The following is a 23044-nucleotide window of genomic DNA, read 5'->3' on the forward strand; positions in this document are numbered from 1 at the left end:
GCGTGATATTTGCCGAGACCCCCCCTCTCTCCAACGTAAGATTAAATGAGATTTGACTCGACCCCCTCCCCCCCTTAAACACCTCACGTAATTTATGGACGCCCCCTAATGTCTTAAGTGACCATTGCAGAATGTAAGTCTGTACTCGATCAAGCTTACTGTATGACTCAATATTTGTAACTCAAAAAAGACTTGTAACTAAAATAATAAACAGTATTTTTACACCGTCCTTTGTAATGGTTGTTCGTAATTAGTTCTATAATACAATTTTGTACGTCCTTTAAGGATTAAACGCACAAGTTTTTGAGAATTTATGAAATGGTACTAAAAAGGCATATTGCCTGACATAATGCGGTACTAACTAACGTGCCTTATGTATTTTTGTATTTTTTACTATTTAAGTAGGGTTAGAAATAAATTTAGTAACACGTATTGTGAGTTCCGTTGATTTTAATAACCAAATACAATTGTACCTAAATAAAATAGTTTAAGATTTTTAAATTGTATGCAGTAAGTATTTATACTTTTTGGTCGCAGTTTACTTTGAGTATAAGTATAACCATGCACAAAACCGGTAGCCGCTGTAATCTTATGTTATTTTATTAAGCAATGTATGCAAATATGTATAGATACCTTGAGCAATTACATTTTATGTGCACTTTTAAATAAACCTCTGGTTTAAATGATTTATACAAGTGTGGACAAGTGTTCATTTAGCTGCCATTAAAATTTTATTTTTTTAATTTCTTAGATGTACATATTATTGTGTTCATATTGTATAGTATTCACTAATTTCTCAAATGTATATTTAACATACACGGTATTGTTACGCATATTATAGCTTTAATTCCTGCCAATTAAATCCAAACAGGATATTATATTAATTTATTATTAAATAAGCTCCTTTATGTTAAAATTTTACATTCCGCATCGCAGGAGTATGTGAAATTCAGCCAGTTTAACTTATCCTATTTTTACTTGCGACCACATATCAATAGTCCAGAAGATTCAACAAATATGGTATAACATAATGCTAATACATATTTTCTTCAATTTCATGTAGTAATCAAACATTCTATATTATTTTTTACGGTACATTTTTCATGTATTTAAAACTAGTTTGAATTGAAATATATGTGTATTTAATGATTTGTGTTTTTGAATATTCATAATAATATTGTACTTTTATCAAAGCGTTAATAAAGACTGCAGAAATGGTTTAGTGCACTGCAGTATATATTATGTTGTGAAAGAATAGACAGGAAGTTCACTGTAAGAGGGTGTGTAAAAAACGACTTGGCTAGGTAAGGCCTACTAGTCTGCGCGAAAAGAGAACCTTTGTAGGATTTTAGCCCACTGCAGTGTTACCGTTTTTGTTGTTGACAACTCTGATACCTCGTTATAGAAATTATCTTTATACATAAATATAAAAAAATAAAAGTTTTTTTTTCTGAATAAATGAAATGACGAGTGCAAATTAGAATTAAATTAGTTCGCATAATCGCCACGTCGGTTGTCATTCCGTACAGACTATCACCAAATATAATAATGGTCGAGTGAGCTAATGTCCTCTGTTCCACCTTTCAGACTCAGAGATAGATCTTCAAACTTTATATAAATTAGTAGTCACGAAATCTTCTAGTTGCCGTGTTATCTATGCTTGTAGTAATTAGCTGATACAGTCTGTCATTCAGTCAGTCCGTCAGCTTTCGTATCAGCCAATGCCAACAATGGCACTATCTGCGAAAATGAGAAAGCGCTCTACAAAAGAAGCAATTAGCTGTATCTGATCAATATTACCTGATTGAATAAATATCTACCATATTGTTAGTTAAAATTATTCAACGTTACCAAACTTTTATTGGGTTTCTTTCTTGTTATTAATGTTAAGAACATCAGTATCTATAAACATATTATTTTATTATAATAATCTATCTATCTAATAAATTTATTAGAAAATAAAGCTACACTGGGTACATAACCAGTGGCGTAACTATACCATCTGGGGCCCGTGGCAAATTCTTTTGATCGCTCTTTTGGGGCCCTATCAGTAAAAATCGTCACGTACACAGTTTAATTTTTGTTAAACTTTGAGATTTTCAGAGAACTCAATTAGATTAGACGTTGTATAATATGTCCCACTAATGGCCATAGGCCTCCTCTCTTATCTCAATGCGTATTCGAGACTTCACATTCATCCATAGAACAAAAAATCTCTGGGGCAGGGGGCCCTCTTGGGTTGGGAGCCCGAGGCATTTTGCCAGCCCTGCCACCCTTTTGTTACGCCACCGTACATAACTAATGTAAAAGACTTTTTTTACTATTTTTTTTACAAGATACAAAGTTTTTTCTTTAATAGTAGTTGTGAAGTGAAAATATCAAAATCGTTTTGCCGTTATTTTTTCTACCGCTCGATTCGTTTACAAAAGTTCAGTGTTTGAATTAATGTAAATAGTTCTTGTTGAAAAGAGAGCTTCTGCGAAAAAGCTGCTGAAATTGTGCTGTATAATCATCAATTACGAAGAGACTCCAGTGCGAAATTGACGCTTTTGTATTGTGATATCAACATTTTAACGAGATAAAGATTTACTGTTCTATATTGAAGCTTTTGTGTGTGATATTAATATTTTCACGAGATAAAAACTTACTGTGTTATATAGACGCTTTTGTGTTGTGATATTTACAATTTTTATGACATTATTAATTTAATTATTGTAGTTTAATAAAATTGTTACACATGTACAATCCTTGTTTTATTCTCTACATTAAATTATTTCTTAAAATTCTGTACTTGCATACCATTTTAAATTTTCGCGCCATACGGTAGTAGTTAGTACCGATGGCATTAACTGGAGCGCTGGTGTAAGCATTTTTTTTTACTATGAAGTTGTTGTTCTTCTTCGCTAGAAGTCATAGTGTTCTGTGTCTGTAGACTGTGATCACTGACCTGTGTTACTGTCAGCTGTCTACTGCCGACTGCGTCGATAGTATAGCCGACGAGTGTGTTCGTGTAAAGAACTTTCTTCTCAAAAATAATTTCATATATTTTAATTATATTCATATACAATGTTAAATTTTATAAATGACTTAATTATTAATCATTACTAAGTTTTATTTTGCCCTCTAAGTTTTCTATTTGCAAACATGACTTCAATACCTAAGTTAATGTTTCTATTGTTTACTTTTCTTATAAGTGGAAGTGTATCAAGATCAATAGAAGATGAAAATGAACCTTTTCTCACAAACCCTAAATACGTTAAATACGATGAATTAGAAAAATTATTTGAGAATTTAGAAGCAAGGTACCCGGAACTTGCTAGAGTGTATTCGATTGGAAAGTCTGTTGAAGGCCGCCGCCTGCTAGTAATCCAGATTACTTCAGATGTTAAAAAAGCTCACCCAGAACGGCCCTCGTTCAAATATGTTGGAAATATGCATGGAGATGAATCTGTTGGTCGAGAATTGGTTGTATTCTTATCCCAGTACTTACTGCACAATTACGGCAAAGACGGCAGGGTCTCAAAATTAGTAAATGAAACTGATATTCATCTGATGCCATCCCTTAATCCTGATGGGTTTGAAGCTAGTAAGGTGAGTGTAAAATATTATTGTTACCTCTATGATTCTGTATGTGAGCATCCTTTAACCCATAATCATGAGTCATGTAGAATATAATAGTGTCTTGAATTATAAGTACCTCTTGACATTTTGTGGTTTTGCTCTAATAATCTCATGTCTCAACTCTGAGACAGATCAAAGCTTTTTCTAAGTTTACTTAATTCCTCTTGAGTCTATATTTACTTATAGTCATATGATTAATGTTAAGCTGTTTCTAATTTTTCAAGCTCTGGTTCAAATAATATGCAAAAATTAATATCAAATAATAAGAATTAAGAAAACATGCCTTATCATGTTATTAACATCATAAATACTAATGAAAACTAATTGGCCTAACACATTTAAACAATAAACTGAACCAGATACCTGAACTATACTTCAATAACTATAATAAAACTCAATCTCGCTACTATACTCGGGAAAGGCCCAAAAGAATAATCTCTGCACTACTACTGGTGTTGGTCTATCTCATTACCCAAGGATCAACCCATTTTTGTATACAGTACAAATTACAAAACTGTATAAGTACACTGATAACATTTTATCATTAAAGGGCAAAAGCAAGAGGTTCTGATAAGAAATTGCAGTTCAACTATTATCATTGGCAGCGTTTATTACTTATATAGCCACCAGTCTTGCACTATTGGTACCCTTATTCTGGTTTAGTTTGTTAAGAAACTGTTTAAAATGTGTTTAATACTAATCTTTGTCTTATTCTCACAACATTCTTTATATTGTAAGTAGACACAATATAAAGAATGTTGTGTTGAATGTAGGATTATTTCACCTAACTTCCTTTTGAAGTTGATGATCTATTTTTGATATAGGTACAAATACATACTGTATTATAACAAAGTTTATTCTAAAGTATTAGCTTTACAATATTTAATCTTATATAAAATGAAATAAGTAAACCCCATGCATAAATAAGTAAACAAAATATATATAAACTGTAAATCATCACTTTAATCATATAATTAGGGTGATAAAATCAGTGTGGCACAATTACTATTGATTTGTTATCTTAGATAATAAATCAAATTAAATATTGCTGTATTATTCCTATTTATAAATATTTGATAGAATTATATAGAGTTTAATCTAATTAATTAAAATAATATCATAATCATTAGAAGCAGGGGCTTCTAAATCATATTACAATGCCTATAAAACTTCTATTTATTCAGTTATCTTACTAAAGTGAATCATCAAGTATGTGTAATAACTGCAAAAGGATTCCCCGTATTGTTTACAAACAAATACAATTAAATTTACTGGTATTAAGATATCTTTATTGTTTACGTAAACCGTTGACGTCACACGTGAAAATAAATCATGACAGTTTTTCCAGCCTGATAACTAATCTCTATAAAAACATTAACGTTATCACATTATAAGTAAACCGTTATTTCTCATCTGGTTTGTTTTTAAAGCAGAATGAGGCTTTTCGATATAAAACCGATACGTTAATTAGACTGTCGCATAATATTTCCGTTTCCGGTATTAACCGGTTGGCTATTGGTTTTTTCCTATTGATGCACAAATTTGCCCGCTATAAAATATCTAGCTAATTTTATTGCAGAGACTAATTATATTTACAATACGGAAACAGTGTTACACAACTCCCAATATATGTAACATAAAACAGTAAAATAAATTATGCAATCATAATTACAGGAAGGTTCTTGCGAATCGCTGAACGATTACAAAGGCAGGAACAACGCGAAAGGTGTGGACTTAAATCGTAACTTCCCGGACCAGTTTGATAAGAACAAGTCTACGGATGACGAGTACCTGTTCCGTGGACGGCAGCCGGAGACCGTGGCGCTGATGAAATGGGTCATGAATAAGCAGTTTACCCTATCTGCTAATTTACATGGTGGCGCTATAGTCGCCAGCTATCCATACGATTCAAGGTATAGGATAGTTTATATGTAGCTTACATATTGAACTTATTAAATGTTATTCTACGAATTAAAAGCACAGATTATCAATCTCTCCATTAATAAAAATTATACTATTATCGAGCCATGGATGGTAAAAGCATTATAGATCTTTATTTAGCATTTACTATGATGAGATACTTTTTTATTTAGCACCGAGCCGAGCAGAGAACTTTTTATCCCTATCTTAATATGTACATATAAATTACGTGTCACGTTGTTTGTTCGCTATGGACTCCTAAACCACTGAACTGATTTCAATCAAATTTGCACACCGTGTGCAGTTTGATCTTACTTAAAAGATAGGATAGCTTACATCTTAATTTATACCCGCAATATTATTTTATTGCAAATTATTTGTTAATTATTTGATAGTCACAATTCTAACAGATGGCGCTGTGTTGAAAGTACCAACGTTTCACATAAGCTACAATTGAATGGCATTACCACCAAAAAAGCATGGTGGTCCCCATGACTGGTGTTCTCCTACCGTTCCCCTTGAATAGTTTACTACTATGTAATAAAACAAAAACTTTAGCCACAGCAAAGCTTGGCCGAGTCTGCTAGTTTGGTATAAAATAGACGAAAGACTAACATAATACACTTTTATACTTTACATGTATCGGACACAGCGAATAACCAAGTAAAAAATAACTTTACAGTTTCGACGAGAAACGTGACTGCTGCGTCGAAAGTCGTACTCCAGATGATAAGATATTTAAGCACTTAGCCGGCGTATACGCGTCCAATAACCCGGACATGCATCGCGGGAACGCATGCGAACCTGAGAAATTTAGCGATGGCCTCACAAATGGAGCTTTTTGGTATTCTGTTAAAGGTGCGGAACAAATCATTATTTTTGTTAGATAAGTTTAATAGTATAGGTACGAGGTGGCTGTATAATACAAAGTCTATTTTATGGATTTAAAAATATAGGTCTGGAACTTGGTGGTTACACTGTTGAAAAAGTAAATCGATGAACTTGTCGCTTTATTTTAATTTATGTAATTAAGCTGTTAATCAATCATAATCACGTAATGCAACGTTTTTAGAAAGTCCATACTAGTGTTCAATCAATCCAATACCAGTATAAGGTACCATAATTTATAAAACTAGTGAAATTATGTTTATGTGCTGTTGTTTATAATCTGTCTAAAAGAAACATACCAATATCTCCATATGGCTGGATAATATAATTAAATACCGTGAAAAGGGACGTTATATTATGGACTAATTGTGTTTCGACGGAACTTATACTATCTGCGCTGTAGCATGGTGCGGGTGAGAGTTGCTTAATTTTTCTTTTAATTTAATTTTATTTGTAGACTAGAACATTCTGGCTGGGTTAAATTTAAGTTAGTACAGTTATTAATAATTTAATATATCACGAATGTGATACAGCTGAAATATTAAGTCATAATTTGTAAAGCGCGGCACCTTTCAAGAGTGAAACGAAACGTTACTGAACCTGTCACCCGCACCATGCTACAGCGCACATACTATAGTAGTTATCCGTCATTTCGAATAAATGTTAATACATAAAAACCTCATGAGATATTTATATATCTACAGGTGGAATGCAAGACTTCAATTACCTCCATTCGAACTGTTTTGAAGTGACCTTTGAGTTATCATGCTGCAAGTATCCATTCGCAAGTGAACTACCTCGGTTCTGGAGAAATAATAAGGAATCTCTCTTGGCTTATATGGAGCAGGCCAACCTAGGAGTTAGGGGATTTGTTGTTGATGAAAACGGAAAGCCCGTACAGGTATGTATATCTAACAACTTATACTGTGAATTTATTACAGATAGATCTAATTTATTAAACGACACAGAATGAACCACAGATTTTTTTTTTAGTTTTTTTTTATGATTGGACAATTCACACCAATTGACCTAGTCCCATGCTAAGCTGGTGAAGCTTGTGTTATGGGTACTAGGCAACGGATATACATAGATAGACCTAACACATATAAATACATATTTAAACACCAACACCAAATGCTCATCACATCGATGTTTGTCTCAGCCGGGGATCGAACCCGGGACCCATGGATTCGCAGTCAGGGGTACTAACCAATGAGATTGTAAAGTTATTTACCACAATTTACCGAGACTTAGCTATTCTGGTTTGATGTGAAAATATAGTCTAGCTTCCTTTAACATAAATGTGTCTTTGACCTTTCTATGGCAAATTTGTACCAGAATTTTTGCCATACCTGTTATATGGCAGGATTCGTATCCTCACAACATACCAAAGGTGGAAAATAAATCTTTACTCTGACCGAAAAGCAACATACCCCAGGCGTTCGGGCATATTACGTTCAATTGAGAAAGATAGTATAGAAGTTTTATACAACTTTCAGAACGCCCAAATAACAGTGGAAGGTATCGATCATATAGTGAAGACGACAAAAGACGGCGCTTATTGGCGTCTTTTATTGCCTGGGGAATATAATATTACTGCTGTTGCTAGTGGGTAAGTAAATATATGTCGCTTTCTTTAGGAATCTTTTATTATAATAATAATTGCAAAATGTGTTGGTAAGCGCATAACTCAACAACACCTGGACCAATTTTACCAATTCTTTTTTTTAAAACGTTCGTTGAAGTCCAAGGATGGTTTTTATGGCGATAAAAATTCGATTAATTTTCGGGAAAACCCTAAAAACAGCCCTTTTCTTTTTCCCATACGTTTTCTAATTAAAATGTAGAGTCAATTTGAACTTTATTGCTATGTAACAAAGTTCATATTAAATTACAAGCACTCACTGTTGTCTAAGCAATTTAGGTGTGTTCCTAACGTCAAACAGTCAATTTGTACTTTATTATTACTGCACCAAATTCAAATTCAATCATATCTATCAAAAAGAAAAGAATATTGAGGAAAAACGAACAGTCTCGAGCAGCATAGCAAAATGTTGGTATGCAGCTACTAAAAAAGTTCGCGGGGGCAGCTAGTTTATTTTAAAAAAATATCAATATGCATTTTTGTCATGTTACTAATTAGTCAAAATATTTTTTTATATTTGTAGGTACTCGAACACACCGCCACTTGCCATTCACGTGGTACAAGATCACCCGATTACCCTCAACTTGACCGTTCACCGTCGCCCGCGCACGCTCACTGACGGTAAGTACCAGCGTTACCATGACAACGCAGCTGTTACCCTCACTCACTGCTGGCTACTGCTTCATCTGCTATTGGTACTGCTTATAGAGGCCTAGGGATTCACGGGCCCCAAAGAAAAGAGTGAGGCTCTTGAAAGAGAGATTTCATCATTACTTTCTAATAGATGTAATGTTCTAGTCAATTATATTTATCTTTAATAAGGCTGTAAACAGATATGGTAATTAATAAAACTAAATCTGTTGTGGTGGTAGCTATTTTAATAGTGTTTGCGTGTTTGCGATTTTTTTAATAATGTGGGTATATTTGGGATGGATGCTTAAAGTTAAATCACTTTTGATTGGGCTTATTAATCATGTCTATCAGCAATAAGTTTAATATTATATGCACATTTAAATTTAAGTGCTCAAGCCCCCTTTAGAAGGCATATTATTGCTCAACCTTCTAGAGTGTTTATACTAGCACTGCCATAGGTTTAAGTAATATAATAATTATTGTTCAAAATTCGTTCGTTTGATCACTGCGGGGCTGGTCTTCCTGTTAGCTTAATAGAAAATATAAAATAAATATAATATTTTATTGTATAAATGAGTTGGTAAAGAATGTATTTGATATTGTGAATTTCTGTTAAAAATAAGAAAAATATACAATATTCCAATCTAAATAAATTATATAATTAAGTGGTGTGTGTAAAATTTTTGAACGTCATCAGTAAGTGGTTGTGGGGTGCCTTGTGATCGTCATTTGTTTTGTATTAAATAGAAGAATTGTTTAATGAATAACAAAGAAAGCTCTTCAATGCTTGAACAATCCCTATATATAGTCTAGTCATACATAGATAATTATACGTGTTGATATTATAAAAAAATGTTCCATTATAGAATATATTTTACTCAATAATATATGCAATAAGTTATAAACGTATCCTAGTAATAACATCTTTTATTTAATGCTTATTATTTATTTGGTAAATTTCAGTTTTTTTGGTACACGGTGTTTTTACATGCTTTTTCTTGGTGATGGTTACCCTAAGTTATTCTTTATAATTTCTCCTGACCTCTGATGATTTGCCTGTTCTCTATTCCTCTTTTTTCATTCTATCCTCCAACCGCGTGTAATAAATACCTCATATGTAAATGTTTCACATATAAAATGTTACAATTTGTCTATGTAAATATTAATTAAAATACATTTACGCTTATTTCTTGTAGTTTTCTTTCTATTTCTCCACTGTTGCATGGATGACTATCGTTAACACTAACAATATACAATTATAATTAATTGAAATTATACTTAATTAAAAGATTTGTTACAGTTAAAAAATAAACACAACTAAACATCCACACTTATCACTTAGACTCAATTCTTTATTTAAAAATAATACACCTGGGTTTACCATACCCAATATTCCAAACTGGCAAATCCTCAGTCGTTAGAAGAACTCGTCAAATCAGCGCTCTATCTTCAATAGACTTCATCCACCACAACTACGAAGCAATGGAGACGTTGCTGAAGGATCTAGCCGTCGAGTATCCAGATATAACTCGACTCACAAGCATTGGAAAATCTGTGAAAGGAAGGGAATTGTATGTCCTTGAGATTACAAAAGATCCCGGGCATCACATACCTGGTAAGTCAACAAATTAATTGTATATGACATACCCTGCACCTAGCTATTTTCCGTATTTTGTAGAAATTTCTAATAATTGAAATAATTTGAATTAAAAAAAAAAGTCTATTCGTTTGTTCTTCACCATCGATGCAAATTTTAATTCCTTCTAAATTATAAAACAATTAACTAGTGGTTTTGAAAATTAAATATTTTAATATAAATAAGGATTATACAAATATCATATTTAATTTCTGGCTTTCTCGGACAGAAAGGTAAGGTTGCATTCGTTATTAACATTATCATTGTAATTTTTCAAACTACGTGAAACAATCATAGTTGTATGGAATATTTACGACCCAATATACTGGTAATAATCTAGGATTATTTCTTATGGAAATCAGTTAAAGAATGATAAATGAAAGGTATTTAGACTTAACATAACAAAACATTTATTGCTAATGAAACACACACACACAGAAACACACAAAATAATACTAATGTTGTGGTTATAACTAGCCCTGGCTCAGCATTATTATGCTGTGGGGCAAATATGTATTTTTACATATTTAAACTTGAGGATGAAGACTTAACGCGAACTACGACATCTGTATGTCAACATTTAATATGTTTTTGAGATAGTCGTACTAAGATCAAAGTATCGACTCCACATAACTTTACGTATAATATATAGGCTTATTATGGTATGTCTTCAGGATAATGCGTTTGTCTTATATTCAGGGACAAGTTAATCTGCACACTCTCTCATCTGTCAAATGGCCATACAAACTTCTGTCCACAACTTAAGTATCTCTGAGCAGTTATTGTTCTGAATTCGCGTGGTTTTGACGCTTAAGTATACTTGCGCAATTTAATTATATAATTTAAACTTATTTTAGGCAAACCGGAATTTAAGTACGTGGCAAATATGCATGGTAACGAGGTGGTTGGTCGCGAAATGTTGCTACTCTTAGCGAAGTACCTCTGTCAACAGTACAATAGTGGAGACGAGCGAATTCAAAAGTTACTTAACACAACGAGGGTGCATCTGATGCCGTCCATGAATCCTGATGGTTATGAGCATTCGAGAACGCGTAAGTACCTCTTACATTTGTCTTTCGCATTAATTTCTGTCTTAAGTCATTGTTGAAAAAATTGTAGTACCATTAAACCTATAATAATTCCATTGTTAGTATGCCCAGCGTGATTCTGCTTATTTACTATAATAAATATTAATCAATCAAACATTTCCGAAATGTATTTTTTGTACCGAGTTTGGTGACTTTGTTGACATAATTATAATGCCATTAATGACATAAGTAATATCGGAGGAGATTAAAATATTCAACTTAAGTTAAAAAAAATAACTACTACACTTGTAAGAAATGTGTCTATTATAGAATGAGGGACTTATTGTTTTCATTTTTTAGGTGATTACAGCAGTCTTCGTGGACGCAACAATGGTAACAACGTGGACTTGAATAGAAATTTCCCGGACCAGTACGGTCCAACGCCGGTACGTAATATATCCTTTCGGTACATACCCCAGAAATATTTAAAAGAATAATTTATTTTTCAATTTCATTTTGTAATGAGTTATAATTTTTCGTTATACATCACATTTATTGGCATATGCCACAAATTTTGCCACAGTAATCGAATTACCTATACCGTGTCTTGTTTAAAATTTTTGGGTTTACTTTTTTTTAAATATTATCTATTTATATATGTAATAATTCGTGTGTAATACTCAAATAAATAAAATATATTTTTCCAGGATAACGTTGACCCTCAACCAGAAACTTTAGCAGTAATGAACTGGTCATTGTCAATACCATTCGTGCTATCCGCTAATCTCCATGGTGGATTCCTTGTGGCCAATTATCCATACGATGGCAACACTAAAATGAAAGATGGAATTGAAAGTTTGACACCTGACAATGATGTTTTTGTTCATTTGGCACATGTATATTCGGAGGTGAGTGATTTTAATATTTTTCTAAATTAATCTTTTAGTTTTAACCAGCTGCTAGCATACAAATGTCAACTATCATAAGACTAGAGATACCTACTCTGGCAAAAAACACCTTAATGATTAAACAAAACATTAAAATTATGATAAAACTAACTATATCAATTATATATTTATAGGTTAATGTAGTATTAACCTATTAAATCTGGGAGCTTGTCAAAATTTGTCGACACGAACTGTCATTTCCATAGAAATTTAGTTTTTGACTTTCTACATACACTACTGTTAAGGCATCTTGACTAAGCCCCCGGCTCTTATCGTAAACTAAAATGACCTCATTTATTCCTTTATTATTGTGTATTTAAAAAACATTTTTTTTTTCCATTTTTGTACCAACTTTATTTTAAATTTAGGTCTAGGTATTTTTGAATTAAGCGTATCTATTCATTGTTTTCAGGCGCATCACAAAATGCATTTGGGTCTGCCTTGCAGAGGAAGTATTGACAGATTTCCTGATGGAGTAACTAATGGTGCTAAGTGGTATGTTTTTTTACAATAATTTTTTTAGTAAAGTTTCCCGATAACTGCAAAGCGCCTGGACTTATTTCATGTTTCTTCTTTGTTAATTGAATTAAATCAATTGTACTAACACGTGCATTCGGGAAGAATATTTTGATTAGTACATTTTGAATCAGATATATTTTTAATAAGTATTTTGTATTATTCATCTTTACAGGTATACGTTGGCCGGTGGAATGCAAGACTGGAACTATTTACATACAAACGATATGGAGATTACATTAGAACTTGGATGTTATAAGTTCCCTCCAGCAAGCGATTTGCCAAGCTATTGGGATGATAATCGGGAGGCTCTCATCAAATTTATTGAACAGGTAATTTTTTTCAAGATAGAAAACCTAAAACTTAAAATGCAAAATATGTCCTATTTTTGACGTTTATAAATAATTATTTTAACGCCATCTTTATTGAACTTCCAGTTAACATTTTATTTGTTTTATGTTGCAGTATTTTTTTAATTTGATTAAAAAATTTATTTGTATAGGCTCTAGGTCTCTATAGTCTGGATCAAAATAATAAAAATATGTCGCTAGAAATAATAATAATTCGTAGTATTGTCTTTTATTGACATAACTTGTAGACAGAAAAACACTTTTTTAACGGATTTGAAGTATTGATTTGATTTAGTCGATACCAAGTCCGGGGAAATAAATACAGATAACACAACTTTTTCTACAGCTGTGTTACTTTTTGACATTCAACACCTTTTGTCTTCAGTCACCGTGACCACGCACGCTGTAAAGCACGCGAAACGTCGGCTAAATTTAAAATTATGTAAAATAATTGTAAATTTATAATAATACATAACTTCAAATCCGTTAAAAAAAACATCATGTGTCCAATTCACACGTGGTAGAAGTGAAACCTTCAAAAACAAAGTTTTTATAATTAAAAATGTAAATTAGACTTTTTCTATATCTAAATGTAGGATCTTCTCTTTAAAAAAATATATATTTTAATGGTAAATTTTTATTTATAACTTTAATATCAATCTTTAATTTGGTAAAAACTAAAATAATAAAAATTTGAAATAAATTCACAAGATCCAACGTGGGAGAAAATGAGATAGGAAGCATTATACAGTGTATAAACTTTTAATTAAGTGTAGTACGAAGTTTTCACTTCAAAAAGTTTCTATAACTAATGATTTGTAAATAAAATTGATAAATAATCTAATTTTATAATTAAACTACTTATTTAATTTTCATCAAATCTGTTTTTTTATTTCAGAAAATGTTCAAATACACACTAATTTAAAGTTTATACACTGTATAATGCCTCCTATCTCACTCTCTCCCACGCCAAATCCTATTAATTTATGTGTCTGTCTCTTTTTACTGTCGCTTTTCCGTTGTATCCGGTTTGAAATCACAACGATTCTAAAGAAGTTTCACTTCAAAAAGTGTTTTTCTATTTCAATAATAATTCGTGTTGTAGGTTCACTACGGCGTTCACGGCTTCGTACACAGTCACATAGGTAACGCACTTGGCAACGTCACAATCACAGTGTCCGGGAATAGACACAACGTCAAAACAGCCACTTCAGGCGATTATTACCGGCTCTTGGTACCTGGGACATATAATATTACTGCTACTAAGGACGGGTATTTATTTTATACATTGATATTTATAACTAACTAGCGGACCCGACAGGCGTTGTCCTGCATGATATGTCAAGCGATATTAAACAAAGTATTAAAGTACCGACTGCCGGGCTGATTTGTAAATCTAAACCATCCAGGGCGCCACCCAAACGCATACAAAAAATTCATTCAAATCGGTCCAGCCGTTTAAGAGGAGTTCAGTGACATACACATGTACAGTAGAAATATTTATATACTAGTGGACCCGACAGACGTTGTCCTGGATGATATTTCAAGCGATTATTAAAGCAAAGTATGAAAGTACCGACTGCAGCGCCACCTACCGGGCTGATTTGTGAATCTAAACCAGATCCCCTTGAACACACACACAAAATTTCATCAAAATCGGTCCAGTCGTTTGAGAGAAGTTCAGTGACATACACACTCACAGAAGAATTATATATATAAAGATAAGATATTGTCCGTCGAATTGTAATGTTGGCCTAGTGGCTCGAGAAAAGCCCAGAGGGCATGCGTTCAAATTGCGGCTAAGCACCAATGGACCGCTCGCTCGTACGATGAAGGAAAACATCGTGAGGAAACGGACATGATTCAACAAGTAATCGACGGCGTGTATCAGACACAAAAGGCTCATAACTTACCCACTAAAAAAAACGAAATAGATACAGAAATCGAATGCCAAGAACAAGGGTTTTAGGGCCACTGTTTTCTTTACTGCCCAAATAAGGCCTACGTTCTTGAACAGTTTTGTATCTTTACTATAAATAAAATTAACCATTAATTGAACAGACAAATGATTTTATTCAATATTCCGCACTAAGGGACTTTATTAATTACATACTTGTATAGCTAGTTAGAAGAAAAAAGCTATAATAATAATATTGTAATAATTGTTATTATTATAATTTTTAGATATGAAAGCGTAACAGAAAAAGTGACAGTACCAGTAAATGGATCAATTAGTGTGAACTTTACTCTGATGCCGGATGATCCCCAACATTGGTCATCTGCTTACGACTTCCGGTAAGTGACGCACTTCAACTCTGTGGGATGGATTTTGTCTTTGGATTTCTTCCACATTCTAGCTTTCTCCATCCCGATCACCATATAAAGAAGCTCTTTACAAATTATTATATTCTTTCATGGTGGTAGTACTATATATAAATTTAAATATTCGTATAATGTAAAAACAAGTTTCATAGGAAAATAACATAATAAAATGAAAGTACAATTACTCAAATTTATCGCAATATCTTTTCAATTGCTTTTTAGCTGTTTATGTTAATTTAGTAAAAATTTATATTTATATATTTTGTGAAGTAAATTTTTAATACAAATGAAATTATTTTAATCTTGTCATTGTAATTTACGCTTAGTGATATAATACTCATTTTATATGTTTTTTTTAATATTATCTGTGGTTGTGGGTTAGTTTTAATGAGTGTCAATTTTTGTATATTTCCTTAATGTTTTCATTAAACATTCCGTCCGATTGCAAAAGATCTCAAACTTTTAAATTTGCTTAATTTTTAGGGTCTAGGGTTTTTATTGTGATATTTATGTTACTTCTGGCTTTTACACTAATTGGTTTTTATTTTAATAAATGTATATTCTTCGCTAATCTGTGTTGTGATTGCTTAGCACTAACTGTCCGCTATTACTAATCCCTTTTCATACATAAAAAAACTTTAAAACATGTATCCTTTTTCTTGTGTGAGTAATAACTTTTAGTCAGATTAATTATTTTCGATTACAGTTCTATTATATATAGTATTTCTTAAACACATAAACCTTATATAATCGTATATCTTATGTAATTGGTTAAAACTGTAATCATCCAAAAAAAATTAAATGAAGCTGTTGTAGGTATCACAAAAGTAATGTAATTCCACTAAATGATTCCTTAGTTATATATGTATACCCTTATTACTGTAGAGTCCTAGAAAATATAGTGGGTACCCGATACCATACACCTTTGGAGATGTACGCGGCGTTAGCAGAGCTAGAGAATAAATTCCCAGATATAGCTGAGTTCCAATCGGGAGACAGCCTTACAACTGCAACTTTACACGAACTAAAGATTACTGATGATGTAAGTTATATACATTTTGTTAGATGTTTGCCCATCAAAGTCGTTCTATACGTCTAAAGTGACTGTGTGAGAATATTATTAAAATAATATACATAATTGTTTTCATTTTAAATATGTATTTTTTTTAAATATGCTTTGAGAAGGATGAAGGAGACATTTTAGATTCTTTGGGCGAATTATAATTGTATTTATTACATTCCTTTCTGCAAATATTTAACTTTTCAATTATACGATTTTAGGCTGGTTCCCCAGAAGAAACAAAATTCCATATTGCTATAATGAGCAACCTTTACGGCTCTCAGCCTCTTGGTCAAGAAATGCTTCTAAACTTCGCTCGCCACATATCCACAGCCTACACTATAGGTGAACCGGTTCATAAACGATTGCTCAAAAACGCTGTTTTTCGTTTTATACCAAATTTAGACCCCCTGTACGAAAAAGTTCTGATGAATTACAACGGTACAGAACAGTGTGATTTAGAAATTCTGGAAGAAGAATTCGGAGATAGCGTCTACAGTTATATTACAAAGAAAAACTTGAATCCACTATCGAATTACACGAGGGAAAAAGCCTTTATTGACCTCTTGGAGAGCGAGAAATTCGACCTGGTACTTGAATTATCCTCCGGTACGGAAGACGTTGCGTTCCCAGATTTTTCTAAGAATATTCACAGCCAGTTTGCCGCGAAATATCGTGATAATAGGGCTCAGGTAGATAGATACAATTGTAAACCAAGGAATAATATTGTCCATGGAAATCTAATTGATGTGCTGTTTGAGAGATATAATACGCCGGTGATATCTGTGGGTCTCAGTTGCTGTAAGATGCCGTCGAATGAAGATATTGCATGGATATGGAGAGATAATCTGAGAGGAATTATGAAGTTTGCTGAAATTGCTAATACTGGTAAGACATGCACTGTATATATGACCAGCGCTGTGGAACTTTCCACTCCTCAGCATAATGCTGAGCCAAGTCCAATTACAACCACAGCACACACGCATTACACACTCGAAACGAGACGTATGGGAAAAGGGATTTTTTTTATTGTTTTTGATATCTCTCATTTTTTTTCTTAAACAAGTGGAATGTTGGAATAAGAATAACATGTGAAATTAAATGAAGGAAAATAAGTGAAATTTAGTGACCGAAAATAAGACTTGGCTTAAAGGTCTCGTTACCAGGCCATAAAATTATATTAAAAAAAAAAATTTTTCTTTGATTATTGTTTTTTTGTGTGTTTATGTGTGTGTGTTTTTGTTAGTAATAAATATTATGTCTATATATCTTTTTACCATTTAGATACATCACATTTTTACATTTTATTATTTGTTGTTGACATATTATATCTTGATCATCATTCTTAAACTTCTAGAACGTCTACTGACACCACTTGCGTGTTATTTTACATAAATATTTTTTAGGTGTGGTTGGCTACGTAAAGAATGAAGATGGTGGGCCAATCAGGGGTGCCAGTCTGGCTATAGCCGGCACCTCTCGTCAGTATCGGGTATCTCCAAATCTCGCAAGATATCGGGCTTTATTACCACCAGGAGATTACCGTGTCATTGTGAGATGCCATCCCTACCGTGACCAGGTAAAATAACTCTAAAGAGTTAGCAAATACATAGCCATTTAGTAATAATTTTAATAATATGACCAAATATCTTTTCGGCAGTTAAAATTGTCTGTCATTATGCTTTCTTAAATTTCATATTGAGTTTCACTGTACTTTAAGAGATAAGAAGAAGAAGAAGGACTCTAAGTATGGCTATTCTTAATTTGTTCTAATTGTTTGCATTTGTTTCGCGATGTTTTATAGTCTACATTAAAAACCCAACTTAGTATAGCTTTGTATACTTATCAACTATACGTAACTATAAAGCAAAATAAAAGGCAAATATTTTCGAATGGAATTTATAAACATTTTTTTTTATTTATAAATGTTGTACTGAAAACATTCTATTTTTAGATACTGAATTGGAGGGTTGTTGAAGGTGTTATTAAACAGAACGACGTAATAATGAAGAGGGTAGACTCCGAAGGAATACCGAATGCGCTCAAGCCAATTCGTATTGAAATTAATCCAGATCAAGTTTATATTACAGGTCAGTCATAAAATAGCCTTTGAATGTATTTAGGGATTTCAATGTTATATAACAAAGATATATCTTGGGTTTAATAGTTTCTAAAACTAAAAATATTGTTTTAAGTATACAAAACAATTAAAATTAATATTGTTTAAACAAAGGTGTAAGGCCGGCAACGCATTTTGGCATTCAAAGTGTCTATGGGCGGCACTCAACGTTAGTTGAGCCTGCCAGTTTGCTCCAGGTTCTATAAAAAAAAGAGTGCGTGTACTTATGTACGCGCGTAAGAAGTTATACTTCTTTGGCATTATTAAAAATAGTTTTTGATTGCATGCAAATAATTAATTACAATTAAATAATCAAAGACTGGAAAAGGAGTCATTATAGTCAATAAAGTTCAGTTTATATTTGAAAAATTAAATAAATAAATATTTATTATTATTCTCTTACATTAAGTGTAACATAAATTCTATTATTATTCGAATGTTGTTTTTAAATTATGTCCAATGCCGTAGCATCTTCCGTGGGCAACTTCATTCTGTTAATTTTGTGTCACGGTGCGCGCGCATCGTAAAATTTCACTCTCATCAATTTTTCATAACGCGCCTAAAGAAGTATAACTTCAAAAAAAACTTTATTGTTAAAAGTTGTCTTATTAGTATTTGCATCATCACACATATGACTTGAGAAAATGTCCTAATGATGGGAAGATAAACAGTGATTTTTCATCGCCTTCGGTCATCAGTATCGCGTTGTTCATAAATTAAATTAAAGTATTGTTATGCACATAAGTTTGTTTTTTCTTAAATGTGCTTATATATAAAATATGTTTATTATGGAACATAAGATACATGTATCACTTATTCCACGTCATTAAATTTGAATTTGTAGGCATCCCTACTCATCGGCAAAGAAGACAGAGGGTGTAGTGTGCATTGTGTAAATATTACAAAAAAATAATGTATCCTTAATAATATTTCAGGTCTTGCGTTAGACTACAACAGCCAACCGCTATCCACAGAGCTAAAAGTGTATACTCTTGATTCGAAGCGCCCTCTAGTAGCCAATACGAGTGACGACAGCGGCCGCTTCGTAATTTCACTGCCTGTTACATACATGGGAAAAGAAGTGCGAATTATGGCTGAAAGTAACGGATATATTACTCTTAGTCGACTTATTAAGGTGAGTGATAGAGATAGATGAAAAACTATTTATCAAACAGAATTGTGATAGTTTTAAGTTATTTAAAATCATTTTGATATATGGCAATAAATTTTGTTTTATTTGGCTAATTCACTCAAATAGTACAGCTAGACCAACTTAAAGGATATATCATTTTATAACAGATTGAAAACTGAAAATGTTAAATAAATACATGTATCCTTTAAATACATATCATAATTTTAGTTTCTTTTATGTTCAATTAAATTAGAAATATTTTAATGTTACCTACATTAATAAAAGTTTTTTTTTTAATTTCACTCTTCATACTTTGTCCCGACAATATTTATATCTGAATGTTTAGTTCTCCAAAATATATCTGTAATGTATTCAATTATTAAAACAGGTGAGCAGTAGTGAGAATATTACACCAAACATATTGTTCAAACTGGAGCCCGACAACAAAGTGCTGGGGATGCCTCGACTTGTCTTTGTAATGGTTTCAGGTATGTAAAAAGTATAATATAATATATAGATTGTTAGTTACAGTTATATAATTATAATATATATAATGGTATCAATCGCTTATATGAGTACTGGGGATAAATAAGGCGCAACTGCGTTTCTCTGTGAATACAAAAGTTTTATTTACAAAAGAAATATCTATTAATTTACATTTAATAAAAAATATATATTTACAAATTATTCACTCACCTGTGAATACAAAAGAAACAACATTTAAAGCCTATATTCTAGGTTTTATAAAATAAAATAATATAAAGAAAAAATTAAAACATCTTACATCTATTATGTCAAGTGACAAATAAAACATCGTCGATCAGACGGCAAAGAAGAAAAATAAAATATAAAAAGAGTTTGTATAGGAAAATATGTTTTCCTTACATATATATATAGTTTATAGAAGTAATGTACAAAGAAACCAAAAAAGTTACTTTATTAGTTCACACATAATACTTTATAATAGAACTAGGTTGCTCCAGATGCAGCATAATAATATTAATCCGATGGCTACAAGCCCTAAATGAGTCTTGGCCTCAGATTGCATCAGTTTCTTCAATAATTTTTATTTTAGACAGGTAGATCAGCCGTCTGTGTCTTACATGTCATCGATTTTTGGATTTGAGACGTGCCGATTTCTTCAGGATGTTTTCCTTTACCATACAAGCCAGTGTTAGATATAGACAGAAAGTTGGTGTACTGCCAAGCCAAGAATGTCTGTCTTCAGATAACAGCATATTTTTTTTAAATATATAGACGGGTTGAACAATGATGATGATTATAATTTTGTTTGTTGAAGTGAAACTTCTTTATCGACGTATGGGAGAAATTTTGTAGCAAATCGTCACGTTTTTCGGTTACGCGCCATGTTGCTTTTTGAAGTCAAACTTCTATATCGGCGTTGGACAAAAATTTACATTCACATTTTTTATTATTTATTATTCGACACTTAATATTTTAATGACAATTAAATTCCTTACATATCTTCCTTGTTCCGTCCCTCTAAGTATCGGAAATCTAAACTTTTAGATTTGTATAAATATGAACAACACTTATGGATTAGTTTGCCACAGAAGTTTCACTTCTGACATGTGTACTTTGTACACACACACTTTTTGTATACCATTTACATTTGTATAAATATAAAATAAACTTCGCATGTTCCATACGCGAAAACATTACCAGGTAGCCAATATTTTTTTTATGGAAAGAGACTGAGCTGCTTTTCCGTTATTAGTCAGAGAAATAGTAATTTTTACGTATTTTTTTTCATATATTTTCCGTGTTATCAATGGTTTTTTATTAATCGTATTTCAACAGGTATAATCGGCGTTGGTCTAGTAACGCTAGGCGCTTGGTGCTACAGATGTAGAGAACAGTCACAGGACTCGAGGCGAGAATACTTATTCACACAGTTACCGGCTGACGATAAAAAACCGTTGTTTGATGATAATGCTTATGGTGAGAAAATACGATTTTATTTTTATGAAAATGCTATTTCTTCAAACTTACTAAGAAAAGGTTATTCTCATTTTATTTAAATGACAATTAAATATATGATAAAAAGTACTATTATCCAATTCTTGTTTATATTTTAATAATTAACAGATAAGAAATTCTTAAATTGGCTTTTTGAATGTTTTGAATTTATTAGATATAGTCCGCAAGCCGTACTATGATGAAGAGGAGATACCACTATCAGAAACGGACTCTGAAGATGAAGTGGTTCTACTGAGGTCTGACTCAGAATGGAGACCAATAGGAAAGGAGTAACTTTTCATAGTTTGCAATCAAAAACATTATGTCTAAATGTTTTTTAATAGAAATTTCTATCTTTTCTATAAATTATTTCTGTAATGAAACTGTCTTGGACTTTTCTCATATTCAATATCTCTTTTGTCTAAGTTCTAGTATACTTGATAAGTAAATATCAAATTTAATCAGCTGTTTATTATTATTGGCTTTTGAATATATCATCGTTCAAATATATTACAGGAAATTTTACATCTTTTTAATATTAATTTTTATTTAAATTCTACTTAAGACATTGCATAATAAAGTTACTGTTTGTATTCAATGTGAGCAATATAATTTAAGGATTAGTATCTAAGCTTTTTATTTATTTACATTGAAAAAAAAAAGTATTTGATCTACATTCCAGTATACATTTTTTTATATAAAAAACAATATTTTTATGTTCCGTTTATGTAAATGAGTTTGTAATTTATTTAGAACTTGTTAACATCATGCATTTAATTGATTAACTTTTAAAAACCAATGTAGAATAATTAGTATCAGCAATATTGAATCTCGTAATAAAAGTAGAATGAATTTTATATACACGTTTTACATGATCTATAATCATTCTAAAGATATTTATTAAAAATGGTGCTCCTTTCGTGGTATTATATTTTGAAAATTTTATTGTAATATAAGTAATGTGATAGATTTATTTATACATATAAATTGAATAAAACTTAATTATGAAAATAAGTTTCCTTTTTATTTCATTTCAAGTTAATATCCCTATTTTATTTTGATCCTGTACATGAAATCCTAAATTTGTTATAAATTATCGAATATAATGAAATCGTCCATTGAGGGTAGGCCAGTCAAGTGTGGTTTGCGTTTTCCGTACGATTTACTTCCAGAAATAATTGTTAATGCAAAATGGTACACAAGGGCTTGTAAAAAAATTAAAACTAATTTTTTCATACACGTAACTA

General features: G+C 31.8%; 1 protein-coding gene across 2 annotated transcripts; it reads left to right on the forward strand.

The window, feature by feature from the left end:
• The first annotated feature begins 2966 nt into the window (after positions 1-2966).
• On the forward strand, positions 2967-22467 carry LOC125056147 (carboxypeptidase D-like). 2 transcript variants are annotated; one of them, XM_047659115.1, is made up of 22 exons: positions 2967-3591; positions 5296-5534; positions 6224-6399; positions 7134-7330; positions 7929-8041; positions 8598-8695; positions 10122-10322; positions 11201-11395; positions 11732-11817; positions 12079-12279; positions 12731-12813; positions 13010-13166; positions 14290-14456; positions 15369-15479; positions 16392-16548; positions 16788-17454; positions 17973-18145; positions 18521-18656; positions 19621-19820; positions 20206-20305; positions 21639-21779; positions 21973-22467. In XM_047659115.1, exons 1-22 carry the CDS (start codon positions 3145-3147, stop codon positions 22089-22091), a joined length of 4164 nt encoding a protein of 1387 aa, XP_047515071.1. In that variant the 5' UTR covers positions 2967-3144; the 3' UTR covers positions 22092-22467. The 2 variants fall into 2 exon arrangements, with proteins under 2 accessions (XP_047515071.1, XP_047515079.1); XM_047659123.1 differs by having other exon boundaries at positions 10164-10322.
• The last annotated feature ends 577 nt before the right edge of the window (positions 22468-23044 follow it).

The sequence above is a fragment of the Pieris napi genome, chromosome 2 (genome assembly GCF_905475465.1).
Source record: "Pieris napi chromosome 2, ilPieNapi1.2, whole genome shotgun sequence".
In the NCBI taxonomy this organism is placed as follows: domain Eukaryota; kingdom Metazoa; phylum Arthropoda; class Insecta; order Lepidoptera; family Pieridae; genus Pieris; species Pieris napi.